Here is a 20,333-nt window from a genome sequence, read left to right as displayed (position 1 = left end):
TGAAATAAATATAGAAAAAATAATTTTAAGTATTTTTTTAAAATTATCTTGAAGCCCCCTTGGAAGTTATATGGCCCCCCAGTTGAGAACCTGCTGGTAAACTGATGATTCAGGTGGAAGAACATATATTCAAAACATTACATTAAAATGAAATTCATCATTACAAAATTAATGTTTTGTAAGGAATATTTTTGTTTTATTGTTACATTGTTTTGTTTCCTTGTTTTGTTTGGATGTACTTTATGTCCTCCTTGTGTTTCTGTGCCATATGTAATTTCTTACTGGAATGGACTTGTAAGCAACATTGCCTGGAAAAAAGTTTGGACATTACCTCACAAGTATCTGATAACTAACAAAATAAGAGAAATAACCTTTAAGTTAATTCATAGGTTTTACCCAGATAAGTGTTCTCTAAGAAGACTTAAGAATGATATTAATACCCTCTGTTCTTTTTCGTTTACTTTACATTTATTTTGGAATTGCATTCTGGTGTGACATTTGTGACTTTATTAAATGTTATGTGAATCCAAATTTCAAATTTACCTATAGAAATGTAATTTTTGGCTTTCATGAATGTGAAAAGAAAAATGATATTTATTTTATAAACCTTTTTTTTTTTAAGTATCACATTCATAAATGTAAATTTTCAAAGTACAAACCTCTTTTTTTAAGATTTAAAAAAGAGATGAAAATGTATTTTGACTCAATTGAATTTTCTGAAAACCTGAAGGCTTTGAGAACAATGGATGTGTTTAAGGAATTGGCACTTAATCTGGACTGAAAGACTGTTGGACTCTGGCGTATTGTTTTATTGTTATATGATGACAATTGTTATTACTGTTTTTTTCCCTTTTCTGTTAAACATTTAATAAAAAAAAAAAAAATAAATAAATAAAGGGCAAAAAACAAAAACAAAAAAAAAAACCTTTATGTCCTCCTCACCAGGGCGCTACGATCAATTTACGATGCTTTTGGGAAACGCTACCCAGGCCAAGATCTCAACATGGCGGCGCCCACAAGGGGGCGACCCGCTCCATGTTGTAGAACAAAACAGCTGTTTCTGAAAGGCTGTAATAAATCTAGTTTACATCTCACGTCAGTGTACAATATGTTTAATAATATTTCTCAAAAGTGCATTTTGAGTTAAGCACACTGGCCAATTATTTAAAAAAACTTTGTTTTGATTTGCCATAACGATCAAACCATACATGGTAAAACTACACTTCAATTGAACAGGGTGTGTCACAGTTGTTATGGTATGACGAAGTTTTCTCCTTTTTTCCATATGAACACCTACAGCTCCCTGAGGGATGCGGCGCTCTCCAATGAGCACAGGGATCTTTCTGTTTCCTCACTTCCTCTGTCTCGCTCAGGGCTCGCCTCGAAACTCCTGCGCTGTTGGGCAGCCATCTTGGATCTCGCTTTGAACGAGAGGCGACAGAAGCGGCTGTTCGGGTGGAATGGAACCGTCAACGAGTGTAACTTCCCTGCGGCTCCGACGCCTGTGATTACCCGCTTTACCCCGCTGCTGCCGTTACCAGTGAATGTACCGGACAGTCCATTTGAAGGATCGCTCGATGAGCAGATTGTCTTTGGGGGAGATCGCAGCGGAGGCCCCGTGAAGTGCAATTTTCTCTATTCTTACTTGAACCGGACATCCGAAATATGAAGCAGACAGCGACGCCAGGCCTGAAAGTATTATGTTTTTAACAGTGCACAAGTTAACCGGCCTCGTTCGCTTTTCAGGGATCTATTAGATGGCGCGCGCTCGGTAATAAAACGCAGTAACGTCAGGAATATTTCTCCCAAACTTTTAACAACTTTGTTACCTGCTTTAGAAGCAAATCAATGATATTGACCACTCGTGTAATCGGTCAGATATATTCCCCCCTTCGCTGCAACGCAAAACCTGCTGCTTAAATTGTAATTCCGGGAAAGCAGCTTTCCATCAACACTATGTCAACAACAAGAGCCCCCCTGCCCACCGTCAACGAGCGGAAGGCTGAAAACGTAAGTAGACTGTTTATGTTTTATATCTGGTTAACAGTCAGTAATAACTGACCCAATTATGTTAATTTCTATCACTTATTAGTGTAATATTTGACTTCGTCGAGTCGCATTGCATGGCTGTGTCTCAACACCTAGTGAGCTGCCTACCTAGACAGCGTTTTTGTTCAAAACGAAGCTGCCTTTTAAAATCACTCAGCTCATTTCCTCCAGAATTAAGGGCAGTGTCGCATCCCATATAGTGTTTTATGTGCTTTAAGTGGATTAGCAGTCTCGTGCCAGTCTTTGGACAGATGGGGCACCAGGCTGAAGTGACGCATGGGGTCCAGGGCATCGGTAATTTGGCTGCTTTTCTGCTTAATTCGTGCAACATATGCTTGATTAGTTAAAGCCCTGCACACTAGTGAGTGATGCGTGGGTTTGCATGTTTAATGCGCCAATAGGATGCAGATATTGCGCATTGGCGTCAGTCTGTCCTATAGGTTACTGCTCATACGTCAGCAGTGAGGGAAGGTGACATAAGCACGCGTGCTAATGCAGGTCCCCCTTAAAGGTGCCTGTGAAGAATGAGCATTTAGTTATGGTCTTTGACTTTTCCACTGCATCTGTCTATCTATGCGTCTGTCTTTCAGTCTGTCATCTGTATCGGTCCATCGCTCAATTATTGATCTATTGTTCTATCTTTCTGTCTATTGTTCTGTTTATTGTTCTGTCTATTGTTCTTCTAGCTATCTGTATAGGTTATTAAATGTTATTAACAATTATAGTGTCCTACCAGAATGTACATATATTAATGCACAACTCTCGCTCACTTTTGATGGGGTAAATTAAGTCAAATGAGGTATCAATCACCCATGCACTCAGCCCCACCCGCCCCAAAAATCTCTGTCACACACACACACACACACACACACACACATTGGGTGTCAAAAAGACTCCAGCAGTGATGCAGCTTGTCAGTATCGGTGTTGGTGGATGGGAGAGTATTGATGAGTTAGAAAAGATAAGATAGGGCTGTTTGGTTCAATGCCATTTAACTTGCAAAAACAAAAATGAGAGGATCACAATCTAATATGAGGCATCGTGCAAGCATAAGCGTAAGTGACCTTTATTCAAGATCGTTCTTTGCGTTTGATTGCAGGGGGTCATGTCATTTCTGTGGTTATGTTGTATAACATTTGTTATCAAATGTTAGAGTGTTGGTGGATTTATAACTCTTATTAGGTAGAGCTTTGTGGATAACGGTCAAGTCGGGCGTCCAGGACAATATGCAGGATTTAGTGGGGACATTGTATAGCGCAGTGTCAGCGTACCCTTACATACAGAGGTGTTAGTACCACATGAGTCTCACTGACTTACTAAACATCATCCTGTTGAGCTCATGACCTCTGAATGGAACAATTCATTTAGTCTCACTGTTATTTGTAACCTGGTGTATGTTGCACAGAGGTCCTGTCACAAGGTTACAAGAGACCTTGGGAAATGTTAGCGTAATGGGATTAACTTATATTGTGTGGGATTTTTGTTTTTTAATTTCTGATCAGTGTTTTCAATTTCAGACTTGGTTCGATTAACTTTTGTAAAACATTTTTGACGTCTTTGAAAAAGTAGTAGCTAAATGTAAATGCTGATGACTCATGGTATAATTTTATTTGTGACAGTGGCACAATAATAAATAAAATGTTTTTGGGGTGTTGATTGATGCGAGTGTGCTGATCTGAAACTGCATGGGTGGAGTCAATATTAGTGATTTCTGCTCTGATGGGACCTTTTGTGTTTGTTGCCAAATATCTTGTCTTTGTATGACTGGTGGAAATTGTGGAAATTCCTGAAGGGCAAATTCTGGGATAAAATGAGCAAGACTGTAATTATAATTTGGAAATTTTGGGAGGGATTAAAGCGATAGTTCACCCAAAAATGAAAATTATCCCATGATTTACTCACCCTCAAGCTATCCTAGGTGAATATGACTATCTTCTTTCAGATGAACACAATCAGAGATATATTTAACAATATCCTGGCTCTTCCAAGCTTTATAATGGTAGTGAATGGGGGGCATGATTTTGATGCCTAATAAATACATTCATCCATTATAAAAATAATCCATACGGCTCCAGGGTGTTAATAAAGGCCTTCTGAAGCAAAGCGATGGGTATTGGTAAGAAAAATATCCATATTTAAAACATTATTAACTATAATAGCTAGCTTCTGGCAGATGGCCGTACACATCGATTTATGGAGGAACAGTGACCCCTAACCTGACAAACACGGAAGCGCAGAGGATAGAGCAAAATAAAACACCGGTCACGAATTAGAAGTCTAAAACAAGAATTTTTATAGAGAAATGTCGGATACATTTCGATATAAGAGAAGAGGAGCTTGAGTTTGTTGCCCAGCCGTATTTGTTTAAACCGCGAGAGGCGTCTAAGCTTGCAATACTCATACATCCTGCGTCATACATCATGTCGGGGGTTACTCATGTGATACAGGTTGAATTACGCAGTATCCATACGGCTGTCTGCCGGATGCTAGTTATTTTAGGTTGTAAAGTTTTAAATATGGATATTTTTCTTACAAAAACCCATCACTTCACTTCAGAAGACCTCTGGAGCCGTATGGATTATTTTTATGATGGATTTTTTTGACCTTGAAAATCGCCGTCCTCCCCGTTCTCTACCATTATAACGCTTGGAAGTGTTATATTTTTAAATATCTTTAATTGTGTTCGTCTGAAACAAGATAGTCATATACACCTAGGATGGCTTGAGGTTCAGTTTTTGGGTGAACTATCCCTTTAAGTTTTAAATTTTTGTTCTTGTTGTTTGTAATTTACATGTGTTTTGAATTCTTACAGCATACAACGAATGGCCATGGCCGAGGGGAGGTGACCTCTCGATCTGTGAGGTCGAGTGGTCGAAACCGAAATTCTGGCTCAGGATTGGATGATGTGCACCCTCTTGTTGGGAATTACCGGCTACTAAAAACCATTGGAAAGGGCAACTTCGCCAAGGTCAAACTGGCTCGCCATATCCTCACAGGAAGCGAGGTGAGGAGTCGGGAGTCATGAGTGTGTTTCCTGACACACGGTGGGCAATGGGGGTTTTCCAGAGATGGACACGTTAGCTTTTCTGCTTTCATGTTTCCTTTTGTAATTTTTTGAATTGCAACACTTATTAAAACTCAGCTGAGCAGAAAAATATACTTTTATAGTAAATATAATGCAGTATCATAAAACTATGATTTAGTCATGCTGTAATTATAAAAAGTATGTTAAATTTATGTAATTTTACTGCCATTAAAAGTTTGGGGTCAGTAATATTTTTTTTTTTTTTTTTTTTTTATGAATTTTTTTTTTTATTCATCAGGAATGTGTTAAATTGATCAAAAGTGATTTATAATGTTACAAAAGATTTCTATCTCCAATAAGTACTTCTATTTTGTACTTTATATTCATCAAAGAATCCTGGAAAAAAAAATGCATCACTGTTTCCACATAAATATTAAGCAGCACAACTTTTTTCAACATTCATAATTAGAAATGTTTCTTTACCAACAAATCAACTTATTAGAATGATTTCTGAAGGATCATGTGACACTGAAGACTGGAGTAATGCTGCTGAAAATTCAGCTTTACCATCACAGGAATAAATTACATTTTAAAATATATTAAAAGAAAAAATGTTTTTTAAATTGTGATATTTCACAATATTGCTGATTTAAATGTATTTTTGATCAAATAAACACAGGAGAATTTCAGAAACATTAAAAACTTTTACAGACTCCAATCTTTTTAATGGTAGTGCATATAATTGAATATGATTTTTTTTAAATCCCACTTTAAAAGTTTTCAAACACTTTTCCTTCTCAGGTGGCAATAAAAATGATTGATAAAACTCAACTGAATCCAACAAGCCTTCAAAAGGTAAGATTCACATTTAATATTAAAATGTGCATGTGTGTATTGAATGTGAAACTGTGTCATGATTCAGGTTTTTTTCTTCCTCAATGCTGCTAGTGTTGTGTAATTTACCTTCAGGAAGTTCACAATGTTTGTTCATGACTCTGGGACATTGTTTTTGTCTGTGCGATCCTCTTTATCGACTACTTGGTTAGTTTTGTGTTTGGTAGTGGCGCAGTTCCACACTGATTCATAGGTGATGTTGGCTTTCAACTCACATTTTAAACAGAATGCAGACTGTAGTGCTGATCTTTTAGTGGAAATGGAACATCCTTTCCGCTGGTGTTCGCAGTCACCCATCATCATGAGGAGTCTATTCAAACAGAAGCTCCTCCAGCAGTAACCTTCACACTCTGAGCACACTGAAGTACACCAGCTGTGCTGTAATACTCTGCCCACCTACTGCAGGCTGCGCCGCCACTCAATCCGCTCTCAGCTGAAGACAGTCTTCTACACCTGTGCATTTGCATCCTTTTGTTTGGAAAGGTTTATTTCTAAATATGCACAAAGCTGTGTGGGAATGTGGAGCGAGCAAATGCTGTAATTTGGTGATGTAATTAATATTGCATGGCAACTTGCGTCTTTCATGACATTTTGTTCCCAAACGGATAGTCGAGCCTAAAATTAAAACTCTGTCATCAGTTAATCATGTCATTCCAAGCCTTTGACTTCCATTCATCTTTGGAAAGCAAATGGAGATATTTTTAATATTCTCTCTTCATTTTTGTCCATCCATCGAATGTTGTAAAGACATTGAAAAAGTAATCAGTGTAGGCATGTCATGATCTTTACACTGCAAAAAATGCTTTTCTTATTTTGTATTTTTGTCTTGTTTCCAGCCTTAATATATCTAAAATTTATTAAATCCAAACGTGTTTACTAGATAATTAAAATGACATGATATTTTTTCATGTTTTCTGGGGGGGAAAAAATCAAAATGAAGTGAGTTTTTGCTTAAAACGAGCAAAATTACCTACCAGTGGGGTAAGAAAAATAATTGTGTTTCTGTTTGGGACAGAAACAAGAAGATTTCAAATGCAAAGAAGATTAGTTTGCTTGTTTTAAGCAAAAACTCACTTCATTTTGTTTTGTTTTTTCAGAAAACATAAAAAAAAAATTAAGAATTTTTTTTGCAGTGTATGTACTTTACAGCAATGTTTTTTAATACTCTTTGGCAAAATGTGATTGCAATTTATAGGGTTAGTTCACCCAAAAATGAAAATTCTGTCATTTATTACTCACCCTCATGTCGTTCCACACCCGTAAGACCTTCATTAATCTTCAGAACACAAATTAAGATATTTTAGTTGAAATCCGATGGTTCAGTGAGGCCTCCATAGGGAGCAATGGACACTTCCTCTCTCAAGATCCATTAATGTACTAAAAACATATTTAAATCGGTTCATGTGAGTACAGTGGTTCAATATTAATATTATAAAGCGACGAGAATATTTTTGGTGCACCAAAAAAACAAAATAACTACTTATTTAGTGATGGCCGATTTCAAAACACTGCTTCATGAAGCATCGGAGCATAAATGACTCAGTGTATCGAATCATGATTCAGAGTGTCAAACTGCCAACGGCTGAAATCACGTGACTTTGGCGCTCCGAACAGCAGATTCGACACACTGATTCATTTATGCGCCGATGCTTAGGTAGGTTGTTTTTAGTACCTTTATGGATCTTGAGAGAGGAAGTGTCCATTGCTCCCTATGGAGGCCTCACGGAGCCATCGGATTTTAACTAAAATATCTTAATTTGTGTTCTGAAGATTAACGAAGGTCTTACGGGTGTGGAACGACATGAGGGTGAGTAATAAATGACAGAATTTTCATTTTTGGGTGAACTAACCCTTTAAAATGCACAATTATTGCAGTTATTTCAAATAATTTCAAAATTGATCAAATTACCACGATTAGACAAATAATCAATAATTGTGAGTCTTCTATGATGAAAATGATTTAAAGCTGCAATACATAACTTTTTTTGGTTAAAAATTATCCAAAATCAATTTTTTGAGCAAGTACGTAACTAGCCGGTGTTCAAAACTATCTCCTTACCTGATTCACAACGATAAGCTTATAGTAGTGTTTTCTAATTCAAGTGGTATTGGAAGGTTTCCGAGGGAAATTCAAGCATGCAGCCGTTCGTCTTCGCATCATTACATCACGTCTGTTTACATAAAGAAGGAGTCCCAGCTAGTAGGCCATGTGGCATGTGAGGATGCTGCAGGTGATGGATCATTTATAGCCTTTTCTCACAGCAGCGGGATAATTAAACTTATCATTTTGATGGCAGATTGTATGGTATGACAAATTAACGTTAGAAATTACACTGTACAGAAATTGAAATCTACAGGTAACGCTAATACACACTAAATACACATAGTCACGCAATGCTGATGTTGTTAACATTAACTAAAGAATTTGAGAACAAAGTATAACAATAATAATATGCATGGTAATATGCATGTAATGCTTTTTATCTCAGTTGGTCAGAACAAAAGTGGCAGATTTGTTACTTGTTCAGATGACATTTTCCAGTGAAAATTCTTTTTGTGGTCATCCTTCCAAGACTACAATCTGTGATTCCGAAGTAAAGTATCCACAGCGGTGCGGTGACTGACAGCAAACATTAGATTCATATGTGCTGAGGCACAACCTGGACTGCAGCTTTAATTTAGACTTTTATTCACATATAAACATTGAACGCACATCCGTAGAGCACATCAAATATGGTGAACACAAGTGCGAACATACTTGATTGGTGAAAAACCTCATTGGTTCTTGTGTGTAAGAAAATGATGACAGTGAACTATCCTGTTTATGGCCCAGATACAATCCTAAAATGCTCTGTGACGCTGTTATAGATTCATTCAGTATTGCTAATCTATTGTGCCACATTTTTTTAAGTAAGTTGTGAAAAATTGCCTACAAAAACTATAAATAAATACATTTTGGATTTCCCTTGCGGTTTGCGTGCAACAATCATACAGCACGACCATTGTGGTCTGATCCATAATTATGTTTTAACAAACCAGAAGGACTAATGAATCAGTCTCATGAGATGTTTCAATCAGTTTATTGACTCACTGAATAGTTTGGACCACCACTCACACAATAGTCACTTTCAAACCAAGCAGCTTTCTGTTAGTCAGTGCTGTGGATTGGCCTGACCAGCTGAACCCAATCTGCGTGGGGAAATCTTTCACTCTCATGTGAAATTTGTAATTGCTTGGATTCCTATTGAAATGACTGGATTTCGCCCACAAAAATGTGCAGAGCAACAGTAAATGTGAACACACCTAAATGATGCTCCTTTAGTAGAAATAAATTGAATTACCCAGTGCAATGACACAGAAAAAAAACAATCAACATAATGTCCCGTCATTCGTCGCTTTTCATGGTTGTATCTGATTAGAACGAAAACTCAGATTTACGTGAACTTTAATTGCTTGTTGCTTTATGCCGTTGCGCCTGGTTAGGACAGTGTTATGGTGGTGAACAGTTTGCAGTTCATAATCAGTCTTCACAACAGCCAAGATGAAGGGAGGAGGAAGAGGATATGAGGGGGAAGGACAGATGGACATTTTGGTGGGCCGACAGTGAAGTGACAGACTGGAGGGACCACAAAATGGTATGAGATGGAAGATAAAAACTAAAAAACAGGCACAGACACAAACAGCCTGATGACAGTCTGAATGAGAGGAGTAGAAGATGTACATACAGTATGAGTGATAAATGTGAAATGAAAGGCTGGAGAGAGATGTGGGCATGAGATGATCAGAAGAATTCAAATGATAATGCTAATCAGTGCTCGCTCAGAGATACACAAGCTGAGGCCACGTCTCTAATTTTAGCTGGAAGCTGCTCTCCGCAGCCACCATTAGTTTTTCCACAGCGCCATTGATTGGGATTTCAGTGTATATCCTCTATCTGTGGCCTGCTGGTCCTCAGCCAACACACGGCTGACTCACGCACTGCAATAATGAGAGACCGAACCAACCAGACAGTCTCTTTTGGTCTTTCTCTGTTTTTTTCTCTAATTATCATTAGCATCACTTTCATTTTCTCCTAACCCTCTATGGTGCGTGTTGTAACATTTTAAATAATGTTTTTTTTGTTTGTTTTTTTTTTAAAATACAAAAATACACTACCATTCAAACTTTGGTGTCAGTAAGATTTTTTTCTTTTTAAAGAAATTCTTTTATGCAGCAAGGACACATTAAATAGACCAATTGACAATAAAGACGTTTATAATGTAACATTATTTCTGTTTCAAAAAAATGCTGTTCTTTTAAAATTTCTATTTCATCAAAGAATCCTAAAAATGTATCACGGTTTCCACAAAAATTTTAAACAGCACAACTGCTTTCAACATTAATGATAATGTTAATGATTAATAAATGATTTCTGAAGGATCATGTGACACTGAAGACTGGAGTGATGCTGAAAATTTTACTTTGCCATTACAGGAATAAATTACATTTATAAAATATATTCAAATAGAAAAGTTATTTTAAATTGTACTAATATTTCACAATATTACAGTTTTTACTGGATCTTTAATCAAATTAATGCAGCCTTTGTGAGCATAAGAGACTTCTTTTAGACACACAAAAATCTTACTGACTCTGGTAGTGTAGCATTTGTAAAAGTAAAAACCTTATTTGAAAAAGACGTTCTGAACCATAAGTAAAATGGTTGAGGAAAAGTCCAATTTCTCTACTATTTAATTTTATGATGATTTGAGATGTGTGTGTGTGTGTGTATGTGTGTGTGTGTGTGTGTGTATATATATATATATATATATATATATATATATATATATATATATATATATATATATATGTATGTATGTATGTATGTATGTGTGTGTGTGTGTGTGTGTGTGTGTGTGTGTGTGTGTATATATATATATATATATATATATATATATATATAGAGCTCCAGGAAAATGATGTCATATTAGTTCTTCTCATGATAGTTGTAAATAACACATGTAACCATAGTGACAGTGATTAAAGTTAAAATGCAGACGACGACTTAAAAACAGTTGTCGACACTAAGATATTTGATAGGACAGTTCATCCTCAGTCTTCATCAACAGTTACTTCAAAAACAATAAATAACAGCACCAAAAAAAGCAATAATTGTGTTATTTTTACATAAACAATTATTACTATAAACACTCCAAATAAAAAATATATGTAGTTACTGCAACATTTGTAGTTTTACAGTAGGTTGAGAAAATGTTGATATTGTATGTGAGCAAAAAAAAATTCTATTTCTTTTTAGCTTTATTTTTATTTTAATTTTTGTTTTAGTAATTTTAGTATTTCAACTTAGTTGACATTTATGTTTATTTTTATTTCACCCTTATTTCAATTAGTGAAAATAATTTTAATAGTTTTAGCTAACAACACTTTTTTTGAATAGCGTGAAAGTGTGTGTCCCTTATTTCTGTTGTCATCTGTTTCAATGTCTCAATTTCTTTTGCTGTTGAAGCAGTGGTGCATGCAGTAATGTTTTAAGGATTTCCAGGTTGTGTTACTCTAACACGTGTCCTAATGATTGTGCATGTGTGTTGTTGTGAGTTGGAGGTTGTGTAATTGCCCGTGGGCGTCTGAGCTCCACACTAGGTCTGGTTCCTCGACTGAAGTGAGATGTTCTGCTGTGGACTGGTGTTTTTTAGTCATCACAGAGGCGTTAAGATGGTGCACCAAAGGGAGTGAGAGTGTGAGATCTGAGACAGACTGAAGAAAATCTTAAGAAAAAGAGAGACAATCATGTGAAATATATAAATCTGACTTTCTAGGTTTTCATTTTTCAATTAAACCTAGAATACATTATGTAAACAATGATATGAAAGCAAAGTTTTGACATAAAATGAAATGTGTAACTGATAAGATATTGCCCTTTTTATTTGCCTCTTCATAATTCTTTAATCTGCATTGTTCTTATCATAAACAACAGATCCGATTGTCTTTTCGTCAAGGAGTTGATTGATTCAGACATTTTGACAGTGCCACTGTCTAATGACAAACTACAGAGAGAGAACAGGATGGCATCATTTGAGTCATGTGTTATAAATCATTAGAGAAACAGTCTTATCTCAGACCTCTCTGCTTCACCAAACCCTTAGGCTAATAGTACAGAGACATTTTTGTGGTGAATTATGGTGATATGAATTTATTAAATGGAATCTATAATGCCCCTTTTCACAAGATGTAATATCTGGTGTCCTCAGAATGTGTCTGTGAAGTTTCAGCTCAAAATACCCCACAGATCATTTATTATAGCTTGTCAAATTTGCCCCTATTTGGGTGTGAGCAAAAACAAGACGTTTTTGTGTGTGTCTCTTTAAATGCAAATGAGCTGCTGCTCCCGGCCGCTTTCCAAAAGAGGGCGGAGCTTTAATAGCTTGTGTTTCGGTTGCTCAACAACAACAAAGCTGGAGAATCTCACACAGCCAAATTGAAGATTGTCAGTAACGGTGTTCAGCCTTACATTGTTCAAACCGGAGTCAGACACTGATGGAGAGACTCAGGAAGAAGTTACAACTTTTAGAATGCGTCTGGACATTTTTGAATGGTTAGTGGATAAATTTTAGGGATGCACCTATGTATCGGCCGCCGATTTTTGCTCAATTTACAACCATCGGCATGTCGACTGTAGCAGGAAAAAGGCCGATATAAGAAACCGATGGTTTATAAATTAACTGTGTGAAGGCACAGAGCTGTATATTGACTGTTGCGTAATCCTAGCGCTGCTGTCTGCGCTTTAAAGTTAATCAAATAACAAAAATATCACACACTATTCTTGACTAAATAATAACTTTTGTAACTTTCATAAATGTAGCGTACCCCATCCGAATGATGACCAAACCTTTACTAATGTTTTATAAAGTTTATTGAGTCCAAACAAATCACCACAAAAGCTAAACATTACAGAGCACAAGAAGTGCGCATTAAACTCTCTCTCTCTATCCATTGCATTATCATCAACATATAGCGAATTACTCAAAACACTTATTACAACTAACAGTAAACAAATACATACAGATCTTATGCCTTTTCGGGGGTTGCTTAATAAACAGACAAACTTTAAATCTGCAAAATATCTCTGAAGAACTGCATGCTCTCCTCAGCCGGTAGACTAGAACACCTGTCAAAATAAGAGTCCCGCCTTAGTGCTGATCTCATACATATTTAAACTTACAAAAATGTATACAAAACAAATTAGAAGATTAATCACAATAATGTCTGTTACAATAAAGGATTAATATGTATTTAATTTATACAGTGAAGAATCTGCAGTGCTATTTTACATTTGTTTACCTGAAAACTATTAAACCTACCTAAAAAGCACTGTTTATTCCATATGTATCTTTGTTCTGTTGTCTTTATGTAGGCTTGCTGAATGTTAAATGGATCCAATCCATGTTCATTAAAATGTATTTGATGATGCAGCAATAAACATGCTAGTATATTTTAATGCAGGTGTTTTTGAACTTTTCTTATTTAAAACATGATCAAAATACTATCTATTTTGATGACAAAATTTCAAATAAGAGAGGAAGTGACAAATATCGGTATCGATATCGGCCAATAATTGTTTGTTAATATCGGTATCGGCCCCAAAAAATCACTAATAAATTTACTAGCATGTTCCTTCATGTTAATCTTTTGTGCAAATCCAGTGTTGAATTGACCCTCGTTTGTGAATCAGTCTTGCATAAAATGACGGCATGGTAACAACACTCTTCCTCTTCTCTAAAGCAGCCCAACATGGCCTCACCCCCTTTGTTGTGTGTTCCCGGGGGCAGGGTTTATGTAAATTTGGGATTTTGTGATGTCACCAACCCGGGAAGAAGCTTGTTGTCGTCCCTACCAGCCGTTTGTTGTAGTCCTTAAAAAGCGATTTCTGTAAAAGAAAATATCTCCCTTTGCATTGTTTATGCTCAAACGGCAACATTACACACTAACTAAAGTTAAAAAGGTGAAATCGTAATCAAGGACCCCTTTAAAATATTCACTAGTGGTTAAAAGAAATCCCAGTCAAGCCAGTGTCTGAGGGAGGAAATCCCTCACTGTCTTTGTATCTAAATGTGCATGTTGTTGTACTTCTATATGAGTTCTGCAGTGGCCTCAATGTTTCATGTTGGGGAATAAAGGATTATGAGCAGTATAACTCACAGAATGTAGTGTGGTGAGAATTGGATTGGGTTTGTGCTGTACCGAAAGTGTTTCCCTGCGGTCCAAAATCGCACCGCGTCTCTCGCACCCTCTCCGTAGCTACAGCTACACTTGTGAGAGCAGAACGTGGAAAGCAGTACGTGCTAACAGCTCAGGAACACAGTCTGCCTACTGTAGCGCTATTAAAGATGCATGACACTTCCATTCCATTGAGAGGGGAGGATTCAACCTTTTTTTTAGGGATCAATAATGAATAGCACTTAACGCTAGTTTCCACTGAAAAGGAAGCACTCTGTTCACTATGACAATGACACAGTCCAGCTGTATTTTGCTTCCTGTTCCATGTTAATGCTGAAGGATGGTACCAAGCTTTTGTTTAACAACACATTGTGACATGTTGATTACATTTAATTGTTCTTCTCTTCAACAGCTTTCCAGAGAAGTCACAATCATGAAGAATTTAAACCACCCAAATATTGGTAAGCGTGTTTTTGTTTTTATTTTACTCGCGGACACCCCCTCACCACCACCTTTTGAATTATTGCAACAGCCCATAAGTAGCGGCTTAGATACTGTTCCTCTTATTTAGTTTAATTGATTCTCCCACATTTGTTGTTAGTTCCTGTTTGCAAACAGCATAATGATTAGCAGAGCCAGACACATAGTCATGTCTTCACACAGAGGGGCTTTATGTTTCACTAGCCTATATTTAGACACACTGTCGGTGGTACAGCATGAGAGAGCTTCATGGTGTTTCACGACAGGCAGACGTTAAACAAAATGGGATGAAGTGGAACCTGCTTTTAAACGTGCAGAGGAGTATTTATAAATAAGAAATGATTTCCAAAGAGAGGAAAATATAGCTCACGGGGACGGGGCAGTAAAACCTCTCTTACAAAAATGATTGTGGTAGCATTATGGAACAGTACGGAGCTCCTAAAGGGACATGGTGAAGAAATAAAATATGAGATGGGCGAGAAATTATTTGGCAATGCTTTTGCATTCTCTCGCATATGTTTTGCGTTCCTCCGAGAAACTTTGCGGACACTCGTTTTTGCGAGAGAACTCAAACATTTAGCAAGAGAAAGCAGTTTCTCAGGGGAATGCAAAAAAAATTTTTCCATCCCATCTCCCATATTTTTTTCCACCACCTTGTCCCCTTAGGCTTAGGGAATCTGTACAGTGATGAGAACAGTTGATAATATCACAGTAGTTTGATTTATACCATGGTAATGAATGATTACCTTATTTATATGCTGCCTTAGGTCTGGGCGATATATCGCATGCGATTCTCACGCGCATTTCGTCAGTAAAGCCGGTTCCCTGATTGCCGCTAAATCGCCATCACCTGCTTTCAAATGGAGCGGCATTTAATAGACCGAGCCGTAGATCACTGACAAGCTACGCAATATCACGTTCATTATCGAAGGCGATTCATCTGCGATAATGAACGTGATATTGCGTAGCTTGTCAGTGATCTACGGCTCTTTCTATTAAATGCCGCTCCATTTGAAAGCAGGTGATGGCGATTTCGCGGCAATCAGGGAACCGGCTTTACTGACGAAATGCGCGTGACAATCGCATGCGATATATCGCCCAGCCCTACGCCTTCTTTGTATTCCAGTATTTTTTTATTATTTATATACTATTATAGAATTATAAAAAAAAAAATTTTTTATTACTTTGTGTTTATATTTTCAGTTGCAAGTTTTAAGTTTTAGTCATTTTGTTATGTGATTTGCCATTTCTATTATTAGAGCCCAAGCACCGATGGTGTGAGGACCTTATTGTAATTGCTCAATCAAATATTCTTCTCCGAAAGAAATCTCATTTTTGAGGGCTTAAACATGCTCGAAACCTCATGAAACTTTGCACATGCGTCAGGAGTGGTGAAAATTTACGTTGTCTATGGGATTCAGAATTAGGTGTGGCAAAATGGCTCGATAGCGCCACCTACAAAATTTCACGCTACATTTCACGTACAAGTATGAAATTCAGTAGACACGTGTAACAGCCCAATACAAAAAAAGTCCCAGGGTGCAAGATCTGAAAACCCAACGGGAAGTGAGATATTTAGAATTTTCTTTGCAAAATTTGTGCAGTTTTTGCCATTTCCAGACGTTGTACTTTAACAATTTCCTCCAAGAGCTTTAATCAAATTAACATCATATTTGGTCAGTCTAATCTAAAGGCCTTGTCGACGTTAAATTGCAAAGATATTGAGTTTTCGCTGAAGGGTGTGTCCATGGCGGCCTGACAAAGATTGATGTTTCGCCATCTATATACCAATATTCAGTTAGTCATAGCGCCACCTGCTGGCAACAGAAAATGGCATGCTTTGCACTGTAATTCACTCCCATAAACACATTTGAATATGCCATGAAGTACCAAACATGCTAGAAACATGTTAAATCATGCAACACTTGGCTAAGTGCTAATGTGTGCGATTAACGCCACGAAACAGGAAGTTGTTGTAACTCAGGCATACGTTGTCCAATTTGCTCCAAACTTCACATGATTGATAATAGTCCTGGCCTGAACATATCTACATGACAATATTCAGATACAGTCAAAGCGCCACCTGTTGGCAGCAGGAAATGTGGCACGTTGAAATGTACTCACTTACATGCATGTCACCCACTATTCACTGTTTTCCAAAATAAAAAGTTTTGCAGCTTTATTTTTTATATATTTCTTTTTAGCTTTTTTTAATTCAGTAATTTTAGTTCTTCAACCTAAACTTGTTTTATTTCAGTTCCCTGCCAAGGCAACATTTCTAATTTTTAAGTTTTTTCATCTAATATTTATATTCATTAATGAAAGAGATTTAATAGTTTTAGTTAACAATAACAACAATAGATGGTACTAAAATGTAGCATGGTACAAAATTGTCAGTTTTATGGTACTTTTTCTTTTTCTTTTTGTCTTTATATGAGAAAACAGTAGTTATTAAATAGTTAAATACTTAAATAGTTGTCATTTTGCAAAAATAATTAAACGGTTTCCTAAACACTCCCTTCTACTGTTTAATCCCAGATAATTCCACTCCAAATCAGGGATGATGTTGAATAACATATGAAAAACGAATATAATCTGTTTATTTAAAAAAAAAATTTTTAAACGCATAATATGTAAACACCCCCCCAATACATGTTTGATCTGGATCTTCAAAACAAGTCTTAAAGATATCCAAATTTGTGCCTTATTTGACCTGAAAGAAACCTTTTTCCTTTGCCTGCATTTTCTTTCTTTTCTATAATTCCCTGTATCTTTCTTTATAGTCAAACTGTTTGAGGTGATAGAGACTGAGAAGACGCTGTTTCTTGTGATGGAATATGCCAGCGGAGGTAAGTGTGTGTGTGTGTGTGTGTGTGTGTGTGTGTGTGTGTGTGTGTGTGTGTGTGTGTGTGTGTGTGTGTGTGTGTGTGAGAGATGGTTTCATTTTGTGTTCTTGTCTACTCTTGGTCTTATCTCTGACCTCTCTGCTCTGTGTGTCATGCAGGTGAGGTGTTTGACTACCTAGTGGCTCATGGGAGGATGAAAGAGAAAGAGGCCAGAGCTAAATTTAGACAGGTGCAGTTCTCTTTCTGTTTTCTTTCAACATGTTTGGCACGCACACTCTGATTGGTTTTCTACTCGGTGTGAGTTTAAATGAGCCTCATCAGCCCACTAACCACATGCATATTGTGACTGTTATTACATTAAATCTTACAAAAGCCCTTTGACACAAGAATGTGTGGTTACTCAATAATGTCACTGCACTAAAATGTGGAGAGACTGAAGACACTGACATTAACATAGTTAAAGATGTATTACATTCAACTGTGCTCAGAGCGTGTTCAGTGTGTTGCGTCATATGTTAACTGGGGATAGTGCGGTTAGTCATTATCAGCATGGTTGAGTGTGGCCAATTCTGTGAAAAAGAGTCAATCAATGCGAACCATTGAATTTCGGAAAAAGCTATTAATGCGAGTAGACGACCCATGACGAGCGTTGTCTGGACCAATGTTCTTTTCCTAATGTTTATTTAGAAATATCTATGCGTTACTATGATCTAATTGGATGCAAACATCAAAGTTTCCACATTAATTTATTCATATTAAGTGATCAATAGCTAAAGTAGTTACAGTTTTGCCAGTACAAAAGGTACGTCTAGGTTAGTGTGTTGGTGAAGAGTGTCATTTCTGTGCCAGTAGTGCAGGCTGTGCACTTATTTTTGTGTGGGTGTTTGATGCTGGTGGCCTTGAAAAGCTCATTAGCACAAATGAAAATGTATTAGCATACAGAAAAGTTTATATAAAATTGTTTTATATATAAATAATGTTTTTAAAAGGCTCTTATGCTCACCAATTATTTGATAGAAAATACAGTAAAAATGGTAATACTGTGAAAATATTATTACAATTAAATTAACTTTCTATTTTTTTTAAACATTTTTTCGTCCTGTGATGTAAAAGCTGAAATTTCTTCAGTGTCACATGATCCTTCAGAAATCATTCTAATATGCTGCTTAAAAAATATTTATTATTATCAATGTTGAATGTATTATCAATATTTTTGTGGAAACTGTGGTACATTTTTGTCAGCAGTATTTGATGAATAGAAAGTTTAAAAAGTTTATGAGCAGCATTTATTTGAAATGGAAATTTCTTTAGTGTCACATTTTGATCAATTTAATGTGCCCTTTCTGAATAAAAGAATTAATTTCTTTAAAAAAAAAAATTACTGACCCCAAACTTTTGAACTGTAGTCTATAATAAAATAAAATGTATGTAATAAAGTTAAATCATTTATCATTCACTCATTCGTTGACCCACATGACATAAAATCTACCGATGAATCACTTACTTTAAAGGGATTAAAAAAAAAAAAGTCACCCTCAAGCCATCTCAGATGTGTATTATTGACTTTCTTCTGTGGAACATAAACAGAGATTTTATGGAAAAATAATCTCTGTTAGTCCATATAATGCTAGTGGATGGATTCAAAAACTCTGAAAATGAACATGTTAGTAATCCACATAATGAATCTGTGTCTTCTACAGTGAAACGATAGGCGTGTGTAAGAAGAATACTATTATTTTACACTTTTTAAACTATAAACCATCTCTTCTGTCAGCAATTAAATGTGGGTTCATGAGTTCATGCTTTGCGTTAATGCATGCTGTAAACCGTGATGTAAGTGCGCTGTGAAACTCATAACAAAAATGTTGTAATAAGGTTATTAGTTATTAAATACCATTTTAAAGGGTAATACAACTGATCGAATATATACAACTATTTAATGACCCTTGTCATTTTTTTTTTTTCAGTGATGATTTTTTTTTTTTCCAAACAGATGATATGATTTATTATTGTTTTGTACAGATTGTGTCAGCTGTGCAGTATTGTCACCAAAAACACATTGTACACCGAGACCTGAAGGTAAGCAGTTGTTTGTTCTCTTGTTTTTGTGCATAAACAATAAAAAAAAAAAAGGAATTTGACATGTATGATTGTATTAAAGTGTATAGGTGTACCAAAATGTATTTGGACACTTAATTAAAAAAATTTCAGAAAATGATTCTCAGATCTATTTTCACTTTTCTTTAGGTTTTCAAAACCTTTTGGAGTCAAAACTTTTTTTCTTCTTCTTCTTACCCCTCTGTGTTTTTTTTCCCCAGGCTGAAAATCTGCTGCTAGATGCTGATATGAATATAAAGATAGCTGACTTTGGCTTCAGTAACGAATTTATGGTGGGAAATAAGCTGGACACGTTCTGTGGCAGCCCCCCTTATGCTGCCCCCGAGCTCTTTCAGGGTAAGAAGTATGACGGGCCGGAGGTGGACGTGTGGAGTTTGGGGGTCATACTCTACACGCTGGTCAGCGGCTCCCTGCCCTTCGATGGACAGAATCTCAAGGTTTTAACCTTCCTTTATCAATGTCTATTTGTGTCTGTCACTGTATACTTACAGCTGTCTATTACACAGGAACTGCGTGAACGTGTGTTACGTGGTAAATATAGGATCCCTTTTTACATGTCCACTGACTGTGAGAATCTTCTCAAGAGGTTCTTGGTTCTAAACCCAGCCAAGAGAGGAACGTTAGAGGTTAGTCTGTCTTCCTTCCTTTTTGTGTTTGGCTGTACCTCCTTTGTTTATACTTAATCAGCATGTGTCAGACATTTTTCA

The 20,333-nt window shown here is 36.4% G+C and overlaps 1 protein-coding gene across 7 annotated transcripts in view; it reads left to right on the top strand.

Annotated features, from left to right (window-relative positions):
- The first annotated feature begins 1,313 nt into the window (after positions 1 to 1,313).
- Positions 1,314 to 20,333, top strand: part of mark3a (MAP/microtubule affinity-regulating kinase 3a) — a 39,657-nt gene continuing 20,637 nt past the window's right edge. For 3 of the 7 annotated variants that reach the window (XM_048204375.1, XM_048204376.1, XM_048204374.1), the window contains exons 1-9: positions 1,314 to 2,010; positions 4,862 to 5,053; positions 5,876 to 5,929; positions 14,595 to 14,643; positions 17,446 to 17,511; positions 17,667 to 17,737; positions 19,531 to 19,587; positions 19,827 to 20,063; positions 20,133 to 20,252. In XM_048204375.1, coding sequence (XP_048060332.1) covers positions 1,957 to 2,010; positions 4,862 to 5,053; positions 5,876 to 5,929; positions 14,595 to 14,643; positions 17,446 to 17,511; positions 17,667 to 17,737; positions 19,531 to 19,587; positions 19,827 to 20,063; positions 20,133 to 20,252 — 900 coding nt within the window. In that variant the 5' untranslated portion in view covers positions 1,314 to 1,956. The remainder of the gene's footprint in view (positions 2,011 to 4,861; positions 5,054 to 5,875; positions 5,930 to 14,594; positions 14,644 to 17,445; positions 17,512 to 17,666; positions 17,738 to 19,530; positions 19,588 to 19,826; positions 20,064 to 20,132; positions 20,253 to 20,333) is intronic. The other 4 variants (XM_048204378.1, XM_048204377.1, XM_048204373.1 and 1 more) reach the window with 2 other exon arrangements.

Source organism: Megalobrama amblycephala, linkage group LG10 (genome assembly GCF_018812025.1).
Source record: "Megalobrama amblycephala isolate DHTTF-2021 linkage group LG10, ASM1881202v1, whole genome shotgun sequence".
NCBI lineage: Eukaryota > Metazoa > Chordata > Actinopteri > Cypriniformes > Xenocyprididae > Megalobrama > Megalobrama amblycephala.
The sequence above is the reverse complement of the archived record's forward strand: the minus strand, read 5'-3'. Positions and strand labels throughout refer to the sequence as shown.